General features: G+C 43.9%; 1 protein-coding gene across 9 annotated transcripts in view; it reads left to right on the top strand.

The window, feature by feature from the left end:
* LOC139559721 (E3 ubiquitin-protein ligase RNF220-like) overlaps positions 1–21,979 on the top strand; it is a 193,491-nt gene extending 171,512 nt beyond the window's left edge. For 5 of the 9 annotated variants that reach the window (XM_071375967.1, XM_071375966.1, XM_071375970.1 and 2 more), the window contains 4 exons: positions 8,351–8,459; positions 10,242–10,439; positions 10,696–10,770; positions 19,041–21,979. In XM_071375967.1, the coding sequence (XP_071232068.1) occupies positions 8,351–8,459; positions 10,242–10,439; positions 10,696–10,770; positions 19,041–19,112 (454 nt within the window). In that variant the 3' untranslated portion in view covers positions 19,113–21,979. The remainder of the gene's footprint in view (positions 1–8,350; positions 8,460–10,241; positions 10,440–10,695; positions 10,771–19,040) is intronic. The other 4 variants (XM_071375972.1, XM_071375973.1, XM_071375974.1 and 1 more) reach the window with 1 other exon arrangement.
* The last annotated feature ends 1,668 nt before the right edge of the window (positions 21,980–23,647 follow it).

The following is a 23,647-nucleotide window of genomic DNA, read 5'->3' as shown; positions in this document are numbered from 1 at the left end:
TATTCCCTATATAGTGCACTACTTTTGATTGTGCCCTATGGGGAAAAAGAAAGTCAAACGTAGTGCACTATACACGTAATAGGGTGCCGTTTGGGACACCTCCACAGACAGTCACTCTCTAGCTGAACCTGTATTATTCCCAGATATTTCTTGTTTTTCTCCCTCCTTGCCGTTGTTTTCTACTTAAGCAATAAGGCACCTCAAGGGATGTGGTATATGGCCAATATACCATGGCTAAGGACTGTTATTAGGCATGACGCATTGTGGAGTGCCTGGACACAGCCCTTAGCCGTGGTATATTGGCCATATACCACAAACCCCTGAGGTGCCTTATTGCTATTATGAACTGGTTACCAATGTAATTAGAGCAGTAAAAATATTTTTTTTGTCATACCCGTGTAAACGGTCTGATATACCACTGCTGACAGCCGATCAGCTTTTAGGGCTCGACCCACCCAGTTTAGAAAAATCCTTATTTGATCAGGTTCCAGGGGATGTTTGGAGGATATTTTATTATACGCCGGAGGGGAATGATGTCATTCATCATAGAGAGAGGGTTGTTCTGGGAATTATAGTTTTTAACCATTCCTCCTTAGTGTCTGTTGGCTTACTGCAGGTATTCCCTAACTGGAGGGGGTTTCTGACCATTTCAACTGATGGTTCATAATCATTTGGTGGGGATCAATCATTTTCAAACAGTACATTTATATTTTCCAACGGAGCTATGCATTTGGGCGCGTTTTTCTCTCGCCTGAGCAGCCTCGTTTCAAATATAATTAAACCATCTAGTGTTCAGCGAAATAACGACACAATGTCAAATACAGGTAGCCTAGTCAAATAATTAACATCCAATCACATTAACCGTTCCTCTCTGGCGGGAAACCTTCACTGTTGCGCAGACATTTAGAAACAAAACATGACAATTTGAAAAATAAGCCGTGGGATTTTCTTGAGCAAGAATAACTACGTCTTTCGAGTAGTAAGACATGTATAAAAGCAACAGATACCATTAATAAGAAGGGGCTAGAAGCGTCTTATATGGTGAGCTACCGAGTAGCTACGGCAGGCAAGCCCCATACTATTGTGGAGGACTTAATTCTTCCTGCTGCGGATTTGGCTGGGACAATGCTGGGGGAAACATCCAAAAAAACTATCCAGACAATGCCTTCATCAAACAACACTGTTTCACGATGCATCAGTGACATGGCAGAAGATGTTTTGAAACAATTACTGCTTCGCATACAAGCCAGTGAATTCTATGCGTTACAGCTGGATGAGTCAACAGACGTGGCAGGCCTGGCACAACTCCTGGTATATGTCTGTTATGTTTATGGGGGGTCTATTAAGGAAGACATCCTCTTCTGCAAACCACTGGAAACCAGGACAACAGGAGAGGATATTTTTAAAGTACTGGACAGCTTGTGACATCAAATGGTATTTGGTGGTCAAGATGTTGGTATCTGTACTGATGGCGTAAAAGCCATGACAGGGAGACATAGTGGAGTGGTAATGCGCGTGCAAGCAGTTGCTCCAGTCGCCACTTGGGTACACTGCAGCATCCACAGAGAGGCTCTTGCTGCCAAGGAAATGCCTGACAGCTTGACAGATGTTTTGGACTCTACAGTGAAAATTGTTCACTTTGTTAAGGCAAGGCCCCTGAACTCTCGTGTATTTTCTGCATTATGCAATGATGTGGGCAGCGACCATGTAATGCTTTTACAACATACAGAAGTGCTCTGGTTATCAAGGGGCAAAGTATTGACACTTTTTTTTAAATTGAGAGACAAGCTTAGTTTTCTTTACTGACCATCATTTTCACTTGTCTGACCGCTTGCATGATGACGAGTTTCTCACACGACTGGCCTATCTGGGTGATGTTTTTTCTCGCCTGAATGATCTGAATCTAGGATAACAGGGACTCTCCGCAACTATATTCAATGTGGGGACAAAATTGAGGCTATGATTAAGAGCTCTTTTTTTGGCTGCATTAACAAGGACAACACACAGGTCTTTCCATCATTGTTTGATTTTTTTTTTGTGCAAATGAACTCAAGCTTATGGACAATGTCAAATGTGGTATGTATGGCGAAGCAACTGAGTGAGCTGGGTGCGCAATTACGCAGGTACTTTTCCGAAACGGACGACACAAACAACTGGATTCGTTATCCCTTTCATCCCCTGCTTCCAGTCCATTTATCGATATCTGAACAAGAGTGCCTCATCGAAATTGCAACAAGCGGTTCTGGGAAAATTTAATTTAATCAGAAGCCACTGCCAGATTTCTGGATTGGGCTGCGCTCAGAGTTTCTTGCCTTAGCAAATCCCGCTGTTAAGACACTGATGCCCTTTGCAATCACGTACCTATTTGGATTCTCGGCCCTAACTATTATGAAAACTACATACAGGCACAGACTGTGTGTGTAAAATTATTTAAGACGGAGAGACTCTCCAATACAACCCAACATTGCAGAGTTATGTGCATCCTGTCAAGCACACCCTTCTTATTAACCTGTGGTGAGTTATTCACCATTTTTGATGAACAAATAATGTTTTATATGTAAAATGGTTAAATAAATAGCAAAATTATTGATTATTATTATTTGTGCCCTGGTCCTATAAGAGCTCCTTGTCACTTTCCACAAACCGGGTTGTGACAACTCACACATTCTTATGTTTAATAAATGTATTGTATAGTGTGTGTGTGGCAGGTTTACAATGATGGCAAAAAACAACATTTAAGAGTGCGCTGACCCTGGTGCTAGAGCTGGAGGTAGAATGTTTGAAGGGGTACGGACTATAAAAAGTTTTGGAACCACTGGCTTAGTGGGAGGAACAAGACAGTATTATTAGTATTGTCACAGAAGAGAAAGAGATGTGGTAGTGATTTTATTGAAATACAAATAAATCATTAAATTACATTTTTTATTTATTTAACCTTTATTTAACTAGGCAAGTCAGTTAAGAACAAATTATTATTTACAATGACGGCCTAGGAACAGTGGGTTAACTGCCTTGTTCAGGTGCAGAACCACAGATTTTTACCTTGTCAGCTCGGGGATTCGATCTAGCAACCTTTCGGTTACTGACCCAACGCTCTAACCACTAGGCTACCTGCCGCATGTTGTTCCATTTGGATCTTTCTGTTGGCATTCTATGAATTTCTGTGCCAAAATCTATAAGTAAAGAAATGGGCATGCAGTGTGACAGTTTTATGGGCAATTTCCTGATACGAAAGAAGTAGGTTTAATCTGAGAATCCCTTTAAGGAGACCAAATAAGGGATTGAATGATTTTAGAAGAACGAGGCTGAAATTCCCTCCTTGCTGTTTGCAAAATGCATGTATTTGTAGGGACTTTCTCAGCCCTCGTTCTCAAATGAAAATGAGGTTTGTCTCCTTTCGTTATGCTGATGCATTGTGTGTGTGTGTGTGTGTGTGGCGGTAGTGAAATCTCTGATCTCATCCCAGATGGGTAATGATCTCTTGGCATTGAGGTCGTCTCCAACCCCACTCGTTCCCAACAAGATAAATGACCTCTCCAATGCCGCCAATGTGATTGCTGCAAAATGTCATGCTCAACATGAAACAATGGCAGAGATTTCCGTGTAGCTTCGCAAGTAATTGAATCTGTCCTCAATTTCTAAGTGATGACTCTACCCCACCTCCTCCCTCGGACCCTGTGAGAGAAAGAAGCCCTCCCCCTATAGCCATCTGAGACCTTCCTCACACACAAGGGCTGGAGCTGAAGAAATCAATTGTGACTTCAATGTTTTATCTGGTGTCAGTTTAGTTAAAGATGCACAATGCAGAAATCGCTCCGCCATTTCCTGGTTGCAAAAATGTGAATAGTTTGCTTAATTTCTTTTTGTGACTTTTTATTACGCTGATTAGATTCACGTGCTGGCGTGGACATTGCCTTAAGGGATTACACACACGACCCCATAATGTCAAAGTGGAATGATGTTCTTCTATAATTTTACAAATCGATTAAAAGATGAAATGTCTTGAGTCAATAAGTGTTCAACCCCGTTATGACAAGCCTAAAGAAGTTCAAGAGTAAAAATGTCCTTAACAATTTACATAAGTTGCATGGACTCACTCTGTGTGCAATAATAGTGTTTACCATGATTTTGTAATGACTATCTCCGCTCTGTACCATACACATACAATTATCTTTAAGGTCCCTCAGTTGAGCAGTGAAATTCAACCACAAACACCCAATGGTTCGCAAAGAAGGGCACCTATCGGTAGATATAAAAACATTAAATGAAGAAAAAAAGACATTGAATATCCCTTTGAGCATGGTGAAGTTATTAATTACACTTTGGATGGTGTATCAATACACCCAGTCATTACAAAGATACAGGCGTCCTTCCTAACTCAGTTACCGGAGAGGACAGAAATGGCTCATGGATTTCACCATGAGACCATTGGTGACTTTAAACCATTACAGAGTTTAATGGCTGTGATAGGAGAAAACTGAGGATGGATCAACAACATTGTAGTTTCTCCACAATACTAACCTAATTTACAGAGTGAAAAGAAGGAAGCTTGTACAGAATAACAATATTCCAAAACATGCATCCTGTTTGCAATAAGGCACTAATGTAATACTGCAAAAAATGTGGCAAAGGAATTAACTTTTTTCCCTGAATACAAAACGATATGTTTGGGGCAAATCCAATACAACACATTACTGAGTACTGCTCTCCATATTTTCAAGCATAGTGGTAGCTGAATCATGTTATGGGTATGCTTGTAATCGTTAAAGACGGGGCAGTTTTTCAGAATAAAAAATAAACAGAATGGAGCTAAATACTGGAGGAAACCCTTTGGTCTGCTTTCCACCAGTCACTGAGATTAATTCACCTTTCAGCAGGACATTAACCTAAAACACAAGGCCAAATCTACACTGGAGTTACTTACCAAGAAGACGTGAATGTGCTTGAGTGGCTGAGTTAGATTTTCAAGCATATTTAAGTTAAAACTATGGCAAGACCTGAAAATGGTTTTCTAGCGGTGATTAAACAACCAATAAGATTAATGTTGCATAATCCAGGCGTGGAAAGCTTTAGCTAGACTCACAGCCGTAATCGCTGCCAAAGGTGATTCTAACATGTATTGACTTGGTTTGAATACTTATCTTTACAAATGTTAAAATATTTCTTCCACTTTGACATTACTGAGTATTTTGTGTTGATCGTTCACAAAAATGACAATTAAATCAATTTTATTTTGTAACACAACAAAATGTGGAAAAAGTCAAGGGGTGTGAATACTTTCTGAAGGTGAATGGTGGTGGTTGTGGATTATTCCACATTGTAAAAGGTTGTCAGTCCCCTGGGTCTCTCTTTTCGTCCTCCTCCCTCTCTCCTGAATCTAACTGAAATTACACCAGCCAGTAATGTGCTCAGGAGGCCCTCCCTGCCTGCCTCCCTCCCTGCCTGAGAGATGAAAGGCGAGGATGTAGATGGACGCTAGATTAAGATAACGGGCTGATGGAGATGGATTGCAGGGGTGCAGTGGCCCAGGGAGCCTGGCAAGCCCGGCTAATGAAATGAGAAATGGGCACACGGCACAGCCTCCACCGCCTCCCGCAAACGTTCAGACTGAACACAGGACACTTAATGGGGAAGAAGGACAAGTTCTCCCTCGCTCTTTCTTTCTCGCTCTCTTTCTATATTTCTGGATCTTTCCAGCCTGTGGCAGTGAGAGGGGAGCATCTCAACTGAGATGACATATATGAACTGTTCTTTGGTTCCAGACTTTTTTTTTTTTTTACTAGGTACTCTTGTATGTTCAGTGTGGAGAACTTTTGAAACAGTACCTCATAATATTTTAGTTTTCTGTTATGTTCTGTATGTTGTGCCTTTCTGAACACAACTCCAGTTTCTTTGTAGTTCTCGAAGATAGGCTATTTTGAAATATAGACGGTGTGATTTTCAATACGCCACTGCTTATAAGTTAAGTATAATTATAAGAAATATAAGATGTCATAAATTATATGCAGCTCAGGGCTCCAGCTATGCATTTGGCTTGCTAACTTGCTAGCTAAGTGGCTAGTGGTCAAGATCAAACTTTTTAGTTGCAGCAAAAACAACAAAATAGCGCCCCTTGTGTGCACTTCCGGTAATAGCGTATACCCCAGTATGGTTCTGAAACAGTATGACGATATGAAAATATGGATACTGCCCAATATACACTGGAGTTGCTTACCAAGATGACATTGAATGTTCCTAAGTGGCCTAGTTACAGTTTTGACTTAAAACATCTTAAAATCTTTGGCACGACGTGAAAATGGCTGTCTAGCAATGATCAACAACCAACTTGACAGAGCTTGAAGAATTTCCAGAATAATGTGCAAATATTGTACAATCCAGTTGTGCAAAGCTCTTAGAGACTAACCCAGAAAGACACATAGCTGTCATCACTGCCAAAGGTGATTCTAACATGTATTGACTCCGGGGGTTGAATACTTATTTAATGAAAATGTTTTATTTTTTATTAGAATGTTAAAAAATAAATAAATAATCGTTTTTACATTGATTTTGTGTAGAATGTGGACAAAAAATTGTTACATTAAATCACTTTGAATCCCACTTTGTGACACAACAAAATGTGGAAAAAGTAAAGGGATGTGAGTACTTTCTGGAGGCACTGTTTGGGGAAAGTGGTATATAGATACTAATAGATGGTACAATCCAGTTTGCTAATGCCTGGTGTCCAGCTGGCCTGTCTGCCTGGGGTTGGGTTGGGGCTGGCCCACCTGATACAATCGTCAAATGGTTGATTATTTTGATCCCAGTGAGATCATCCAGTCCCTTCTGCCTAGAGTGTAGTAAACTAGGGGCACACAAAAACCCACATTCTATCGGCCATCCATCGCGCCAACGGCTCAGGCCTCTACATAAGAAAGATTAAAACCCCCTTTTATTGCACGAGGGAATTAAGTAACTTTTAGAATGTGGTTTCTTATAAATCACCGGCTAAATTAATATTCATCGTCAAACCACGTCGTGCCTGAGAGCGAGAGAGGAGACGAGGGTTGGTCTTTTATAGGGAAAAGTTTTACTCAGTGCCGCCCAATGACAGTGTTGGTTGAGTAAACCACCACAGGGATTTATGATGCTGTTAAAGGGAAAACACCAGGCTACGGAGGACACCGCTACTGGGCCTTCTTTATAAGCAAGCACGCTAATCAAGGCTAAATGCCTTTTTACAAGCGCCCTGCTAATAAGAGGAGATTTTAAAGCTTTATGGCCATGGTGTTGCAGATTGGAGTCACAGGAGAGAATGACTGGCCTGGTCTCTCTCTTCTCTGGCTATCCTTTGCCAAGGTCTCTGTCCAGTCAAACAAGAGTTTCAAGTTGACTCGAGTCACAAGTGTATTGTAATGGACTAACACCAGACATAGGAACATTTTAAGCTCTTGAAGTCACATTCAGCTTAACTCAAATGATGCTACCTTCCGATGAGAAAACAGCATTGGTGTGTGTATATCTAAAGACAAAAACAATGCTTTATTCAGTGTAGCTATCGGGCTAGGTAAGTTGAACTACGTTGTGTTGACAGTGGTCAGTCTAGCGCAACTCCTGTACTGTCTCTGTGTTCCTCAGGGCAATCCACTCCTCATTGAAGAACCACACAGGGCCAGTAGTATAATAAATTAAGCTATAGATAGCCAAGGCACTGGGCCCTCCGACTGGCCAGTAATCGGAGTGGGGGAGCGCTGTGCCTGGCTGCGTGTCTCCCGCTGAGAGCTGGTCCAATGGTAAATCAATACTGTAGATCAGCGCTCCATCTGGCTGGAAAATGAGCGGATCACCATAAACATCTGGCCAGCGCCGTGTCCCAGCCAATCACTGGCGGACATATTGACTTAGTTATTGCTCGTTCATATGCTGCAGGACAGTGTTAAACGTACATTCTCCAGGCAGGGGCATTAATCAGGGGATATTTAGTGGAGGGCCTGAGAGGTGAGGAGGGGAGGGAGCTGTACATCCTGGGTCAGTCAGTGTAGGGATAGGACCTGGGAGGATACAGACCGATAGACAGATGTTAAATGGGGATGTGTCATGTACAGTATAAAGACAGCTCAGTGTCCTGACAAGGAAGGACTGAATATAAAGCTTGCCAGCGAGAAATAACTCTCAAAGCAATCAGATCCTGGGACTGAGGAAGAAGATTAAGAGTGATTACATATTAAAATGGCCAACAAATACCTTGGCCTCTGGATTCCTGCAGTGCTGCTACCATAGAGACAAAACAAGGGATTCCGTGATGTAATGGTGAGCATCCTTTCTCTTTGAGTGTCACTGTGACCTGACCCAAGCCTCTTCCCGTTTGTTGCAGGATCACAGAGGGCTCGAAAGCCACCACGTTTGAAGCACTAAAGGCTCGTATCCGGGAACTGGAGAAACAGATCCTTCGAGGGGACAGATATAAGTGTCTCATCTGCATGGTAAGCAACCAACATAGTCCTTTACCTTCACTCTGTCCATCCGTGTGCTTTTCTCTCAGCCTCTAAGCATGTTTGCCATATCAGAGTGTTTGAACCCAGGCAACCTGCCCATCCACTACTTAAACAACTTTTGGTTGTGTCACAAATAACACCTTATCCCCTATATAGTGCACTTCTTTTGACTAGGGCCCTAATTGACACTCTATTCCCTATATAGTGCACTACTTTTGACTAGGGCCCATAGGGTATATGGGGTACCATTTAGGATGCAGCGTTGCAGTTTACAGGCATGGGCTTTGTATTGACATATTGTCTGGTGGTTGAAGTGATTCCTGCATGGCCTGAAAGTCAGCCATCTCTCCTCCACCTGATTGATTGATTGTGTGTGTGTGTCAGAGAGATTCTGTTGCACCAACTGTCATATAGCTCTGAATCCCCAGCTGCAGGATGGCTTATTACCATCCGGCAGCTTTGAGGGGTTTTCTGACCATTTCAACTGATGGTTCATTATCATTTGGTGGGGATCAATAAGCAAACTTCTGTCTTTGGTTATTGATGTCACCATGGTGATTTGACATCCATCAATGCATCCGGTTCCTGGAGATTTGATTCTGTCCTGTCCCAAATGACTGCTCGGCCATCCGCTCCCCTGGTCTATGTGAGAGAATCAGACAACATGGATTAAGAACAGAACACCACATACCTGAGCAACCCTTTCCTAAGTGTGAGTGTGTGTTGTGGTTGTACTTCCTCCATTGTCACTCATAGCCACACACACCCCCACCCCGCCATCTTCTAGTCTCACCTTGAGAATGAGTGAAGAGTGAAGAAGCCAGATTCCTCAGCTTTGGCAGCTCCTTCTCCCTGGCCCGGGCCCCACGACTCTTGACTCTGTGAAAAGCAAGCAATTACTGACGCCTGTCCCTCCTAAAGGTCGTCCCAGCCCCGGGGTGACGGAGAGGAGAGGGGAAGAGATGCATATTGATCACTCCTGCCCTCCAGCGACCACCGTAAAGCTCATTTGTCATTGCTGTCGTCTCCTCCCGTCACAAATCTCACTCAGCCAGGCTGAGGAGTGAAGACGCTTTTCCTCTTCTGCTCTGACGAACACGGCTGCTTGTTGACGGGATTTTGATTTTATTTTTTTAAAGATGGGTGAGGAAATAGCCTCTGCAATAACCTGAAAGTCTAACCCACCAGCCAAGGTGGTGAAGAGTCATATTTGACTGCTAACACCTCATCACTCATTTTGAAAGACAAAATGGCGTGTGCTTGTAAGGCAGTAGAGTTGAGTATCTTTCTCTGCAGGAGTTTGTTTTGCAATCTGTTTGTGTTCTCTGAACACTTGTTAAAGAACCATACAGGCAGACTGAGTCCTTATCAATGGATCTCTACCACCACCTGCTGTTGCTTTAAGGAACTGGGCACTAAATGGATGCATTGGATTTCACATCACATCATCTTCACGTTCAGTGTTCTCTGTTCTGTTTCAATGCATTTCATAGAAACAACGTTCTGGCTTGTAATATGATAATCTATGACATGTGTTGGACATGGTACATGGTGCTGATTATTTTGCTCAGAGCCTGCTACAAGTCTCAAACACATCACACGAGCTGCAACAGAAACTTTAGTGGGTCTTTCTCTCCAGTGCGTAGTGCCGCCCAGGTTGTGTTTGAATGCATGTGTCGGTGTCCAGTGCGTCCGTACCTGTTTCTTTCCATGCTTTGTAGTCCGCCACATTCTAGTGCTCAGCGGTGCCCCCTCTGTACTTCCCTACAGAGGAAGAGATTCCAAACAGACAGGGCTGAAGACAAGAATCTGGGCCAATCGGGGCGGGCCCTCGCGGTAACAGCGCCCAATGAGAGGCGGGTTGCTGAGAGCTGTTCAAAGCCCCTCCCCCCGCTCAGCATTTACTGTTTGTATAGAGGCTACGTTATGGCCGGCGGCGGGATTAAACGGCTGCTCCCGCTCCGGAGGGTAAGGCTCTCTGTGCTCCCTTCCTACCCACCCTCCCTCGCCCCTCTGCCTGCCTGCCCTCTCACCCGGCTGGGCTGGCCACCCCCCTCTTCCATGCCTGTGCTTTGGTTTGGTGGCGTCGTTCGTCAGGGCCTGTCCAGTGTTGTACCGTGTGTGCCTGCGACCAGCGTTTGTCTATTTGTGTCAGTCCACACAGTTCTCCTTTAACCTCTTATATTAATGCTCTCTCTTTCGCTCTCTCCCCCCTATGTGGCAGGACTCGTACACGATGCCCCTCACCTCCATCCAGTGCTGGCACGTCCACTGTGAGGAATGCTGGCTCAGGACTCTGGTGAGAACCCAATGCCAACCCAGCCTCCACAACACTGCTGTTGCATGGCAACACTACTTCATCACATTACAGCCACTGGTTTCATAGTGACTGAACTCTCTCTCGCTCTCTGGTACATTACAACAGGAACATGGTAACACAAAATGGTCCCCCTGAAATCGGTGGTTACCTAACCCCTGGGCAGGTCTCCTCAACCTTTATTGTGCAGTGCCCAGTTTCCCAATAGCAGTGGAACTTAGGCTTACGAGTGTTTTTTAACGATGCGTCTTTCCTACAACAGCTGAAGATGTAACATGAGTTTCCCAAAACACCACGCAGAGAGAACGGTCGCTAAGTGCGTTGTTGGAGCATGAGTTGATACTGTTGGGATCGAAAGAGAGTGCTGCTCTCAGATCAGCTTTCTCCATTCAAATCTTACTTTAACATTCTAATTATTCCACAATACTGATGACGGATCAGCTCCTAGAGATATTACCACCTACAGCTGCAAATAGTCATGCAGCTTGTTCTAATGCTTACCCTATAATAATGCACTAAATCAGATTAATTTGGCACATCATTGCACATATTGAAATATATTGAAGCAAATTCAAGACAGTTTAGCCTACAGTAAAACTAATTGTCTGAACATGACATTTATTTCAATATGATTTTAAATATAAAGGCCTATGTAGCCTTCAGGCCAATTTTTTTTTTTTTATACGTTCATCTCGGTTTTCCTCTTTATCCTTCGCTTGCGCAATTGCAAAGACATTGGCAACGTTGTATTTGTAGTCAACTTCGTTTCCAAGTTATCGTCAGTTCCAGAGAGATAGTATCAAATCAAATCAAGTTTATTTTATATAGCCCTTCGTACATCAGCTAATATCTCGAAGTGCTGTACAGAAACCCAGCCTAAAACCCCAAACAGCAAGCAATGCAGGTGTAGAAGCACGGTGGCTAGGAAGAACTCCCTAGAAAGGCCAAAACCTAGGAAGAAACCTAGAGAGGAACCAGGCTATGAGGGGTGGCCAGTCCTCTTCTGGCTGTGCCGGGTGGAGATTATAACAGAACTATGCCAAGATGTTCAAAATGTTCATAAGTGACAAGCATGGTCAAATAATAATCATGAATAATTTTCAGTTGGCTTTTCATAGCCGTAAACAGCTTGATTGTATGTTTAGTGGAGATGTTCTGTGTATGAAGTGACGTGGGAGAGTGAAAAGGCATCTAAAAACACACTGAGCTGTTCTTAACTGGTCTGGGCCAAGCGCTAAATAACCAGCATTTTCAACTAAAACTTTAATAACGATGGTTTTGGAAAACCGCTCAGAGATTTAACGATGTTCCTACGAAGGTTCTGACGATGAACTTAGCCTTAAGATGCTCTTGGGGGCCCAGTACGGTATGCCCAGCCAGGCAGAGAAACCTCCAGGACCACTGCTGTAGCCTTTGTTTTGGGGAGCATTTGTTGTTCCTGATGCACTATGACCTCTGCTCTCTCCTCCTCTCCTGTTTTTAGCTGCTCTCTCTCACCAGGAAAACGGCTGGTGTTGTCCACTAACACGTTTTGCTTCTACACACGGAAGCAATTCATAAGAAAATGCTTCCCAGCCACAGTTTAGCCCTCCTCTCTCCTTCACCAATATACAATATATTAAATCCGCTGCTGTGTTTTTTTTATTATCACAAAGCCCTGTGTGTGAAAGACAAAGGCGGTGGAGGAAGAAGGGCTGAGAAGGGGAACACGGAGGGTTGGTTAAGAAATGTGTGCCTGCTGCAGCAGCTTGTTCCTAATGTGGGTATTAAAATGTTGCCCGAAGACAGCAATAAAAGCATTGCGCGGCAGGGCTCCCCGCGTCTTGATCAAAGTAAATGCATGTAATCTAGTTACCGTCGGGCATTTTTGGGGGGATTTAATAGAGCCCGGCAGCTGGTGTGCAATGTGAGAAGCCCACACCGTACACCAGGCTCATTAAGATCAGGTAACTCCTTTATTTTATATGAAGAAATGCAAGAAAGGCCGTAATTTCTTTGTGTAAAGAGGGGAGAGATGGAGAACCTGGTTCTCATTGGAGCCAGGGTGGAGGAGGGGGGGGGGGGGGGGGGGGTTCTTAGTGGAAATTCAAGCAGTCTGGGTGAGGTGTACAACAATATACAAAGACGATACGGTATGGTAGCTCGTCTGTCTGTCTGCAAGGTGGTTAGGCACTAATTTAAGTTCAGAGCGATCTTTATTCACTTTTGAAATGAACCTGAAGGCTGTTAAGACATAACAAGAGAGCTTATCAGTTTGGGCTTGGTCCAAGACTCCCTAACAGTTTCTCTGAGTGCATGTTACTGTTACGGAGACCACCTCCACTCAAGGCCCCTCCGCCCCTCTCCTTAGCCTGGTCATCATTGGTCTACACATGAGCAGACCTGTTGGGAGCCACAAATCCTCTTTGCACCAGGGGGAGAGAGCTGTCCAGGGCTACCCGGGCCCCCCAGCTGCCCCCTGACTCTCGGTGGGAGAGTTGTCCAGGCCCCCTGACTCTCGGTGGGAGAGTTGTCCAGGCCCCCTGACTCTCGGTGGGAGAGTTGTCCAGGTCCCCTGATTCCTGGTTCTGGCAGCATGGAGACTCCACTGTTTGCCAACAGCTGAATGCTCCCTTGTCTCGAGGAAAGATGTAACACTGTGTACTTACATATACACACACACACACAGGGCAAACCCAGCCCACATGAGTGTGTCAGGGCTCAGTGTATGAACTCTGCCCCCTAGTCCAGTAACTCAAACGATTTGCCCTCTGCATTCATTCCAGATAGATCTCATGTCAGTCTAGATCACCTGGGTTCATTCCAGATAGATCTCAGGTCAGTCTAGATCACCTGGGTTCATTCCAGATAGATCTCAGGTCAGTCTAGATCACCTGGGTTCATTCCAGATAGATCTCAGGTCAGTCTAGATCACCTGGGTTCATTCCAGATAGATCTCAGGTCAGTCAGCTAGTAGCTGTCACTCTACATCCACAGGTCCCAGTGTGCTGGAAGTTAACTCATGCTCGGAGCACACACACAGGTAGTAGGCTACACCTCTTCCTCACACATCAGTGTGGTTCCAGTAACTTTCCCCGTACTCCTCTTTCCTGTTAATGGGTCAGTGACAGGAGACCCGTGAGAGTTCAGTGACAGCAGGTATGTCCCATGTCTTTTGTGTTTGAGCTGGTGTCAGCCCTTGTAGGGTGAGAGATTCAGCTAGATGAAATTTGGCAGGCTCAATCAAACTCTCAAAGCATTTGAAAGAAAATTATATTTGAACCCAGGGCTGATGCAGAGTGAGTGTTCAGGTAGAGACTATGCTTGGCACTTTGCATATTGTTAGGTTGCGTAGCAGCTCTGCCGCGGCAGACGCCCACACCCGTCTCTCTCCCCCACCCACACAGGGCACCACCACTAGGGTTGAATATATTCCCGTTACAAATGTTCCATCCCGAGAATAAATCACTTTTCAGTTTACCGCCAAAAACCGGAAGTGTCATTCAAAAGCATTATAAAGCATATTAATATACACTGCTCAAAAAAATAAAGGGAACACTTAAACAACACAATGTAACTCCAAGTCAATCACACTTCTGTGAAATCAAACTGTCCACTTAGGAAGCAACACTGATTGACAATAAAGTTCACATGCTGTTGTGCAAATGGAATAGACAACAGGTGGAAATTATAGGCAATTAGCAAGACACCCCCAATAAAGGAGTGGTTCTGCAGGTGGTGACCACAGACCACTTCTCAGTTCCTATGCTTCCTGGCTGATGTTTTGGTCACTTTTGAATGCTGGCGGTGCTTTCACTCTAGTGGTAGCATGAGACGGAGTCTACAACACACACAAGTGGCTCAGGTAGTGCAGCTCATCCAGGATGGCACATCAATGCGAGCTGTGGCAAGAAGGTTTGCTGTGTCTGTCAGCGTAGTGTCCAGAGCATGGAGGCGCTACCAGGAGACAGGCCAGTACATCAGGAGACGTGGAGGAGGCCGTAGGAGGGCAACAACCCAGCAGCAGGACCGCTACCTCCGCCTTTGTGCAAGGAGGAGCAGGAGGAGCACTGCCAGAGCCCTGCAAAATGACCTCCAGCAGGCCACAAATGTGCATGTGTCTGCTCAAACGGTCAGAAACAGACTCCATGAGGGTGGTATGAGGGCCCGACGTCCACAGGTGGGGGTTGTGCTTACAGCCCCACACCGTGCAGGACGTTTGGCATTTGCCAGAGAACACCAAGATTGGCAAATTCGCCACTGGCGCCCTGTGCTCTTCACAGATGAAAGCAGGTTCACACTGAGCACGTGACAGACATGACAGAGTCTGGAGACGCCGTGGAGAACGTTCTGCTGCCTGCAACATCCTCCAGCATGACCGGTTTTGCGGTGGGTCAGTCATGGTGTGGGGTGGCATTTCTTTGGGGGGCCGCACAGCCCTCCATGTGCTCGCCAGAGGTAGCCTGACTGCCATTAGATACCGAGATGAGACCCTCAGACCCCTTGTGAGACCATATGCTGGTGCGGTTGGCCCTGGGTTCCTCCTAATGCAAGACAATGCTAGACCTCATGTGGCTGGAGTGTGTCAGCAGTTCCTGCAAGAGGAAGGCATTGATGCTATGGACTGGCCCGCCCGTTCCCCAGACCTGAATCCAATTGAGCACATCTGAGACATCATGTCTCGCTCCATCCACCAACGCCACGTTGCACCACAGACTGTCCAGGAGTTGGCGGATGCTTTAGTCCAGGTCTGGGAGGAGATCCCTCAGGAGACCATCCGCCACCTCATCAGGAGCATGCCCAGGCGTTGTAGGGAGGTTTTACAGGCACGTGGAGGCCACACACACTACTGAGCCTCATTTTGACTTGTTTTAAGGACATTACATCAAAGTTGGATCAGCCTGTAGTGTGGTTTTCCACTTTAATTTTGAGTGTGACTCCAAATCCAGACCTCCATGGGTTGATAAATTTGATTTCCATTGATAATTTTTTGATTTTGTTGTCAGCACATTCAACTATGTAAAGAAAAAAGTATTTAATAAGAATATTTAATTCATTCAGATCTAGGATGTATTATTTTAGTGTTCCCTTTATTTTTTTGAGCAGTGTATATGGATTTGACTAGAGCTTTGATCAGCTTGAAAATTCAAACCTGATGCTACCTGAGCCTGACGAGTCATGTATTAAATACATTTTATGATCCCTACATTAATGACAGTTAATGAGCCCAAGCCTAAAAAAGCTCAAATGATTGTGCCGTTATCCAATACATACAGTGGGGAGAACAAGTATTTGATACACTGCCGATTTTGCAGGTTTTCCTACTTACAAAGCATGTAGAGGTCTGTCATTTTTATCATAGGTACACTTCAACTGTGAGAGACGGAATCTAAAACAAAAATCCAGAAAATCACATTGTATGATTTTTAAGTAATTAATTTGCATTTTATTGCATGACATAAGTATTTGATCACCTACCAACCAGTAAGAATTCCGGCTCTCACAGACCTGTTAGTTTTTATTTAAGAAGCCCTCCTGTTCTCCACTCATTACCTGTATTAACTGCACCTGTTTGAACTCGTTACCTGTATAAAAGACACCTGTCCACACACTCAATCAAACAGACTCCAACCTCTCCACAATGGCCAAGACCAGAGAGCTGTGTAAGGACATCAGGGATAAATTGTAGACCTGTACAAGGCTGGGATGGGCTACAGGACAATAGGCAAGCAGCTTGGTGAGAAGGCAACAACTGTTGGCACAATTATTAGAAAATGGAAGAAGTTCAAGATGACGGTCAATCACCCTCGGTCTGGGGCTCCATGCAAGATCTCACCTCGTGGGGCATCAATGATCATGAGGAATGTGAGGGATCAGCCCAGAACTACACGGCAGGACCTGGTCAATGACCTGAAGAGAGCTGGGACCACAGTCTCAAAGAAAACCATTAGTAACACACTACGCCGTCATGGATTAAAATCCTGCAGCGCACGCAAGGTCCCCCTGCTCAAGCCAGCGCATGTCCTGGCCCGTCTGAAGTTTGCCAATGACCATCTGGATGATCCAGAGGAGGAATGGGAGAAGGTCATGTGGTCTGATGAGACAAAAATAGAGCTTTTTGCTCTAAACTCCACTCGCCGTGTTTGGAGGAATAGAAGGATGAGTACAACCCCAAGAACACCATCCCAACCGTGAAGCATGGAGGTGGAAACATCATTCTTTGGGGATGCTTTTCTGCAAAGGGGACAGGACGACTGCACCGTATTGAGGGGAGGATGGACGGGGCCATGTATCGCGAGATCTTGACCAACAACCTCCTTCCCTCAGTAAGAGCATTGAAGATGGGTCGTGGCTTGGTCTTCCAGCATGACAACGACCCGAAACACACAGCCAGGGCAACTAAGGAGTGGCTCCGTAAGAAGCATCTCAAGGTCCTGGAGTGGCCTAGCCAGTCTCCAGACCTGAACCCAATAGAAAATCTTTGGAGGGAGCCGAAAGTCCGTATTGCCCAGCGACAGCCCCGAAACCTGAAGGATCTGGAGAAGGTCTGTATGGAGGAGTGGGCCAAAATCCCTGCTGCAGTGTGTGCAAACCTGGTCAAGAACTACAGGAAACGTATGATCTCTGTAATTACAAACTAAGGTTTCTGTACCAAATATTATGTTCTGCTTTTCTGATGTATCAAATACTTATGTCATGCAATAAAATGCAAATTAATTACTTAAAAATCATACAATGTGATTTTCTGGATTTTTGTTTTAGATTCCTTCTCTCACAGTTGAAGTGTACCTATGATAAAAATTACAGACCTCTACATGCTTTGTAAGTAGGAAACACTGACGATTTTGCAGGTTATCAAATACTTGTTCTCCCCACTGTATATGATAGGCTACTGCACATTACCCACGACAGAATTAGATAAAAGCCCATAGGTGTAGCTAGCTATATGCTTTCTATCGTAAATACATGAAACTAGCTCCAGTAGACTGATCTTTTTGAGTGTGAACTGTATTACAGTATTGTATTATTTGGTCTAGAATTACGCATATCGTTCAAGCCATGATAAAGCAGAAGAGAACATGTGATTCTGGTGCAGCAAATGCAGCCTACATAGTTACAAGTATAGCAAAAAAAAAAATATTTTCTACAGTACAGGTCAAAAGTTTGGACACACCTACTAATTCCAGAGTTTTTCTTTATTTTTACTATTTTCTACATTGTAGAATAATAGTGAAGACATCAACACTATGAAATATCACATATGGAATCATGTAGTAACCAGAAAAGTGTTAAACAAATCAAAATATATTTTATATTTGAGGTTCTTCAAAGTAGCCACCCTTTGCCTTGACAGCTTTCACACTCTTGGCATTCTCTCAACCAGCTTCGAGGTAGTCACCTGGAATGCATTTCAATTAACAGGTGTGCCTTGTTAAAAAAAACAAGGTGACCCCAGAAAGACAGATAGAGATGGGTAAATTAGACCCGCATTTTGTCTTTATATTACTGTATCATAGGCCTAGCTGTCACAAGAAAAGCAGTTACCATGATGAGATGATACTGTAGGTCTACATGCATTGTGAACTGGGCTCCATCTTGAGATCCAGATTTAGACAGCGCATATAATTTAACAGTTCCATTTCACGCCATGCTGTTCATATAAATCATTTATTATAATTTACCGGTTTCTTGCAGTTATTTATCCCGGGAAAAGGGAGTGGTTTTGGATGGTAAATCCTAGTAAATCTTGTTTACCAGGTTTCCACCATTCTCTAACCACCACCACCTATTTTGGCACAGCGCGAGGAGACCACACAGCTTACCTTGCCCTGTTCTCAGCTTCTGCACCCGCTGCCTTTTTAATTACACCCACACAACACGGCTTTATAGGAGATGGCAGTGATTCAGAGAGCAGAACAGAACAGAGCAGGAGTCCTGGAACAGGATGATGAGCAGGCTTTAATGATTCACGTGCTCCACTATAGGCTGTCTGTCTGACTGGCGGGATGCATGCATAGGTCTCTACACTCTGTGGCTGGATGTGGGCTGCATGCCAGTATAGTTTGGTTAGCTACTCTTTTATGTGGTTTTATACCTGTTCTTTACTGATGTGGTTGTTTTGATCTATTACAGGACTATTTCTGTACTGTCAGTCAGTTTAAGTACCGCATTTCACCAGGGTTGTTTGACAAGCATTCTCTGTTTTACTCAAACCTTTAACTGCTCATATTGTGACCTAAACAATGACCTTTTTCTCTCTTTCTCTCCCACAGGGAAATAAGAAACTGTGCCCACAATGCAACACCATCACATCGCCAGGAGATCTAAGGCGCGTCTACTTGTGAAGAAGACTACGCCTGCCCTGACCGGCCTCCCCCTCCAACCCCCCCCCCTCCGTGTTTTCCTCTTTTTATTTCCATTTGTTCTCACCGTTTGTGTTTTGGGGTTTGTGAAGCCCCCCCTCATAGCTTAAAGAGACAAGACTGATGTCTTGATTGACTCTTCCGATCAGGGGAGGACTGACTGATTGATCAACCAACCCGGTTGGGAACAGAACCGAACCCAGTTGCCCATTATGTCTGAGTGTTCTCAGAATGACAAATAAACCAACCACCCCTCTCTGGCTCCTCCACCCACCTGCCTGCCCTCTAGTGGTGAGTGGTCCACTCCACAGTCAAATCCCCTCCACCCTGGCTCACACTTCTGGTTCTGTGTGTTTTCATCCTTTAGCTCTCAGGCAACCCAGCTTTATACTGTTGTGTTACTCATGGAGCCCTCCTCACTTGCTTGCCTCACCATCGTCTTACCATGCTGAAAGGTGTGTTCAGGTGGGAGGAGGTGGTGCTGTAACTCCCCCCCATCACTGCTCGCTGTGTGTAGAAAGCCCATCTTGGTTCAAGCCATTAGGACAGCCATGCTAGATATTGAGCTGGCCGCCAGTCGCCGCACCCTGCTTGAAGGCCTGGTAAGGGGGAAAGGAAAACGATAAACTCTGAGCTTTCTACCAAACTGACAACCTCAGAACATCCAGAGGATCCTCTTCTTTTCAGACTCTTTTTTCCCTTCTTCTTTTGTGGTGTTAAATCGTGAAGTCAACCAAATCCCAAGAATCAGTGCAAGCACATGTATAATAGTGTATGTTAGTTTACAGTGTTGTGTGTAAATGACATAGAGCTTACACTTGTATACATATGTGCACACATGCTTACACACATTCACACATATGCGCGCGCGCACACACACACAAACTCACAAAAGTATATATTAATAAAGTCCAGTTTTTAGTTAGAGTTTTGAGGAAGGGTAGGGAGTGATGTTTAATCAATGTGAAAAAGAAAGCCCTCTGTATTTTTCAACCGATGTTGTCGTCTTGAGGTTGAAGTTGTATTTCATTGTACAGGAATAGATTTAAGTCACAATAATAATAATAAACTACTCAACTAGAAATTCAAGGTTTAGATGGTGTACATTTTTTTCTTCAACTATACAGTAAAAGCTGTCAAAGTTTTAAACCTAAAGCAAGGAGTATATGTTTTTTGATTTTATATTTTAATGGAAAGGTTCACATCGCTCTAACCCTAGACGAGGGGAAATGATGACTTTAAATTGTTACGTAACTGCAACGCCGGTCAAATGAACAGCTGTTTTCTATATCACAACCGGGATCACAGTTGAGTTAACCTCCACCTCCGCTGCTTGTCCTCAGTTGACCAGCGTACCTGTTGATTATATCACATTACTGATCACTTAGGTTTTCTGTTTTGGCCTCCACTCTGATAAAGCCTCATAAGATGCGTCTCCAGAAATGTTTTTGAGTGTTGCTTCCATTGTGTGACCCAGCCAGGCTTCCAACCTGGCAACTCGTCAAGGCAGGTCCTTCCCAACTGTGAGGGAAGGCGCAGTGGGCCGACATGTTGTCCCAGCCCACAATGACTGCCCAAGCCCAGTTACTGAACACTTCTCCACAGCAAGGTGATGTGCTTTGTAGTTGTAAAACAATGTATCCTGTGATGTCTGTATTAATGTAAACTGACAAAAAAGAAAGAAGAATTGAAAGGTTTCTGACTGAATTCATACCCCCAACAGAAAGCCAACAGATATATTACAGGGTTCAATTCCCTGTCACTGGGATGGATTTCCATCATAGATTCTTTTTTTCTTTATTTTTTCTCCAATAATGAAAAGGACTGGAATTGGTCAAATTCTGAAATTATCCTCTTTTCCTAAATGCATGATGGTCATGACTTTTTTACATGAAAGGGGAGGTTAATTGGCCCCAGAAAGTCGATCTGAGATCGACTGAAGTTTCAGTCATGGGATTATTTTGTTGCTTTAACCCCTGTATATTAACACATGTACAGAACAGAAATGTTACATTTTCAGTGAAGGGGAACCATAGATGATGGCTTTAATCACATGCAAAGCGTTGGATATTTATTTCAGTCCAGACCTTCTGGTTTCCATTCACATCCATTTTCTTCACGGACTAGCGTTTTCAGAACTGTCTCCAGTTTAGTGTTTATTGCGGGGGGGGTTTTTTAGGTCTAAGATTGTCTTTGATCATCTCCCTACATTGTGGATTTAGATGCTATTTTACAAGGATTATTTGAGTCATAGGGATGGCTGCAATGTAGACATACAGCAGATTTGTTTTCATAAAAGCAGTATACAACATCTTTAAAGTATTATTGTTCCTGTAAAAGGAATGTTCTGGAGCAACCTGTTAGAAGGGATGATCACAGGCTCGTAGAACTTCAAAGGATCTGTAGAACAATTCTACATTGTTACACAGATTTTTTCCCCCCCAATACCTCTGTTCATTCATACAGTACGTGTGTGTGTATAGGTTTGTGTTCTAGTTTCACTTTGTAGTCACGTGTACAGGTAACCATGCATAGGCAAATTAACACTTAGAGCTGTGCAACAGTATGTGTGGGGCACCTTTGAACCCGTAATAGGATGTTTGAGCTTACTGCACTTGTGTGTCAAGACAAGTTGTGTGAATCTGCTTCACAACACTGTTAAGGGTTAAGGTCTTCTCTCACTTTGTGGTTCCTTCAACTGGAGATTTATTTCAACCTGCCCCAAAGATGACAAATTGCACAAGATGATTGTGTCAAATAATTTGTGTCTTGTATATTCTTGAAAATGGTACGTGTCTTTCCCGTTTGTAAACTACATTTGACATTAATTAAATGATTGTAAATCAGAAGTGTGCTGCCTCTTCACAGATCCCATCACTCACTGTACTCGTTGCTCATTACTCTCTTTAGGTCCTGAATATGAATTAACATTAAAAACATCTATACTGAACAAAAATCTAAACACAATCAGCAACAATTTCAAAGCTTTACATGAGTTATAGTTCATATAAGGAAATCCAGTTAATTGAAATAAATTAGGCCCTAATCTATGGATTTCACATGATTGGTAATACAGATATGCATATGGTTACATATACCTTCAAGAAAAGCTAGGGGCGTGGATCAGAAAACCAGTCGGTATCTGGCGTGACCATTTGCCTCATCCAGCGTGACATGTCTCCTTCGCATAGAGTTGATCAGGCTGTTGATTGTGGCCTGTGGAATGTCCTACTCCTCTTCAATGGCTGTGTGAAGTTGCTGGATATTGGCGGGAACTGGAAGACATGTCGTACATGTCGATCCAGAGCATCCCAAACATGCTCAATGGGTGACATGTCTGGTGAGTATGCAGGCCATGGAAGAACTGGGACATTTTCAGCATCCAGGAATTGTGTACAGATCATTGCAACATGCGGCCGTGCATGATCATGCTGAAACATGAGGTGATGGCAGCGGATGAATGACAACGGGCCTCAGGATCTCATCACGGTATCTGTGCATTCAAATTGCGATCAATAAAATGCAATTTTGTTTGTTGTCTGTAGTTTATGCCTGCCCATACCATAACCCCACCGTCACCATGGGGCACTCTGTTCACAACATTGACATCAAACCACTCGCCCACACGACGGCATAAACGTGGTCTGCGGTTATAAGGCCAGTTGGACGTACTGCCAAATTCTCTAAAACGACGCTGGCGGTGGCTTATGGAAGAGAAATTAACATTAAATTGTCTGGCTACAGCTCTGGTGGACATTCCTGCCGTCAGCATGCCAATTGCACTCTACCTCAAAACTTCAGACATCTGTGGCAATGTGTTGTGTGACAAAGCTGCACATTTTAGAGTGGCCTTTTATTGTCCCCAGCACAAGGTGCACCTGTGTAATGATCATGCTGTTTAATCAGCTTCTTGATATGCCACACCTGTCAGGTGGATGGATTATCTTGGCAAAGAAGAAATGCTCACTAACAGGGATGTGAACAAATTTGTGCACAAAATTTGAGAGAAATAAGCTTTTTGTGCGTATGGAAAATTCTGGAATCTTTTATTTCAGCTCATGAAACATGGGACCAACACTTTACATGTTGCCTTTATATTTTTGTTCAGTATAGTTAAACCAGGAGAACGTTTCATATGACATGATGAATGATCAGAATTTCTATGTTTCCCAACAGCCAAGCCAATGATTAGCAATTCCTCTAGAATCAAGTTATTCAAAATTAGACTGCTGGAAATAGCAGCCTCCGTTGCCATCTAGAGGCAAAAGGTGTCCACTAACTCTAAAGTGTTTCTAACTCCCAAACCCCCTAATTATGGGTGCTCTCCAGATGGTGCGGCAGGCAGGCAGGCTGAGGCAAGGGAAAGTGTGTGTGCTTGTTAACATAACTAGAACAATCCAGCCAAGGAACACTGCCCATTCAGCAGAAACCTGTTACAGTAATTTGGTGAAATTACTACAAGATGATGACTGAAAGTAATACTTTCTCCTTGCCGCCGCTTAGATCCATGGCCAAAC

This window comes from Salvelinus alpinus, chromosome 30 (genome assembly GCF_045679555.1).
Source record: "Salvelinus alpinus chromosome 30, SLU_Salpinus.1, whole genome shotgun sequence".
Taxonomy (NCBI): domain Eukaryota; kingdom Metazoa; phylum Chordata; class Actinopteri; order Salmoniformes; family Salmonidae; genus Salvelinus; species Salvelinus alpinus.
Note: the sequence above shows the minus strand (reverse complement) of the source record. Positions and strands in the feature narration are given on the sequence as shown.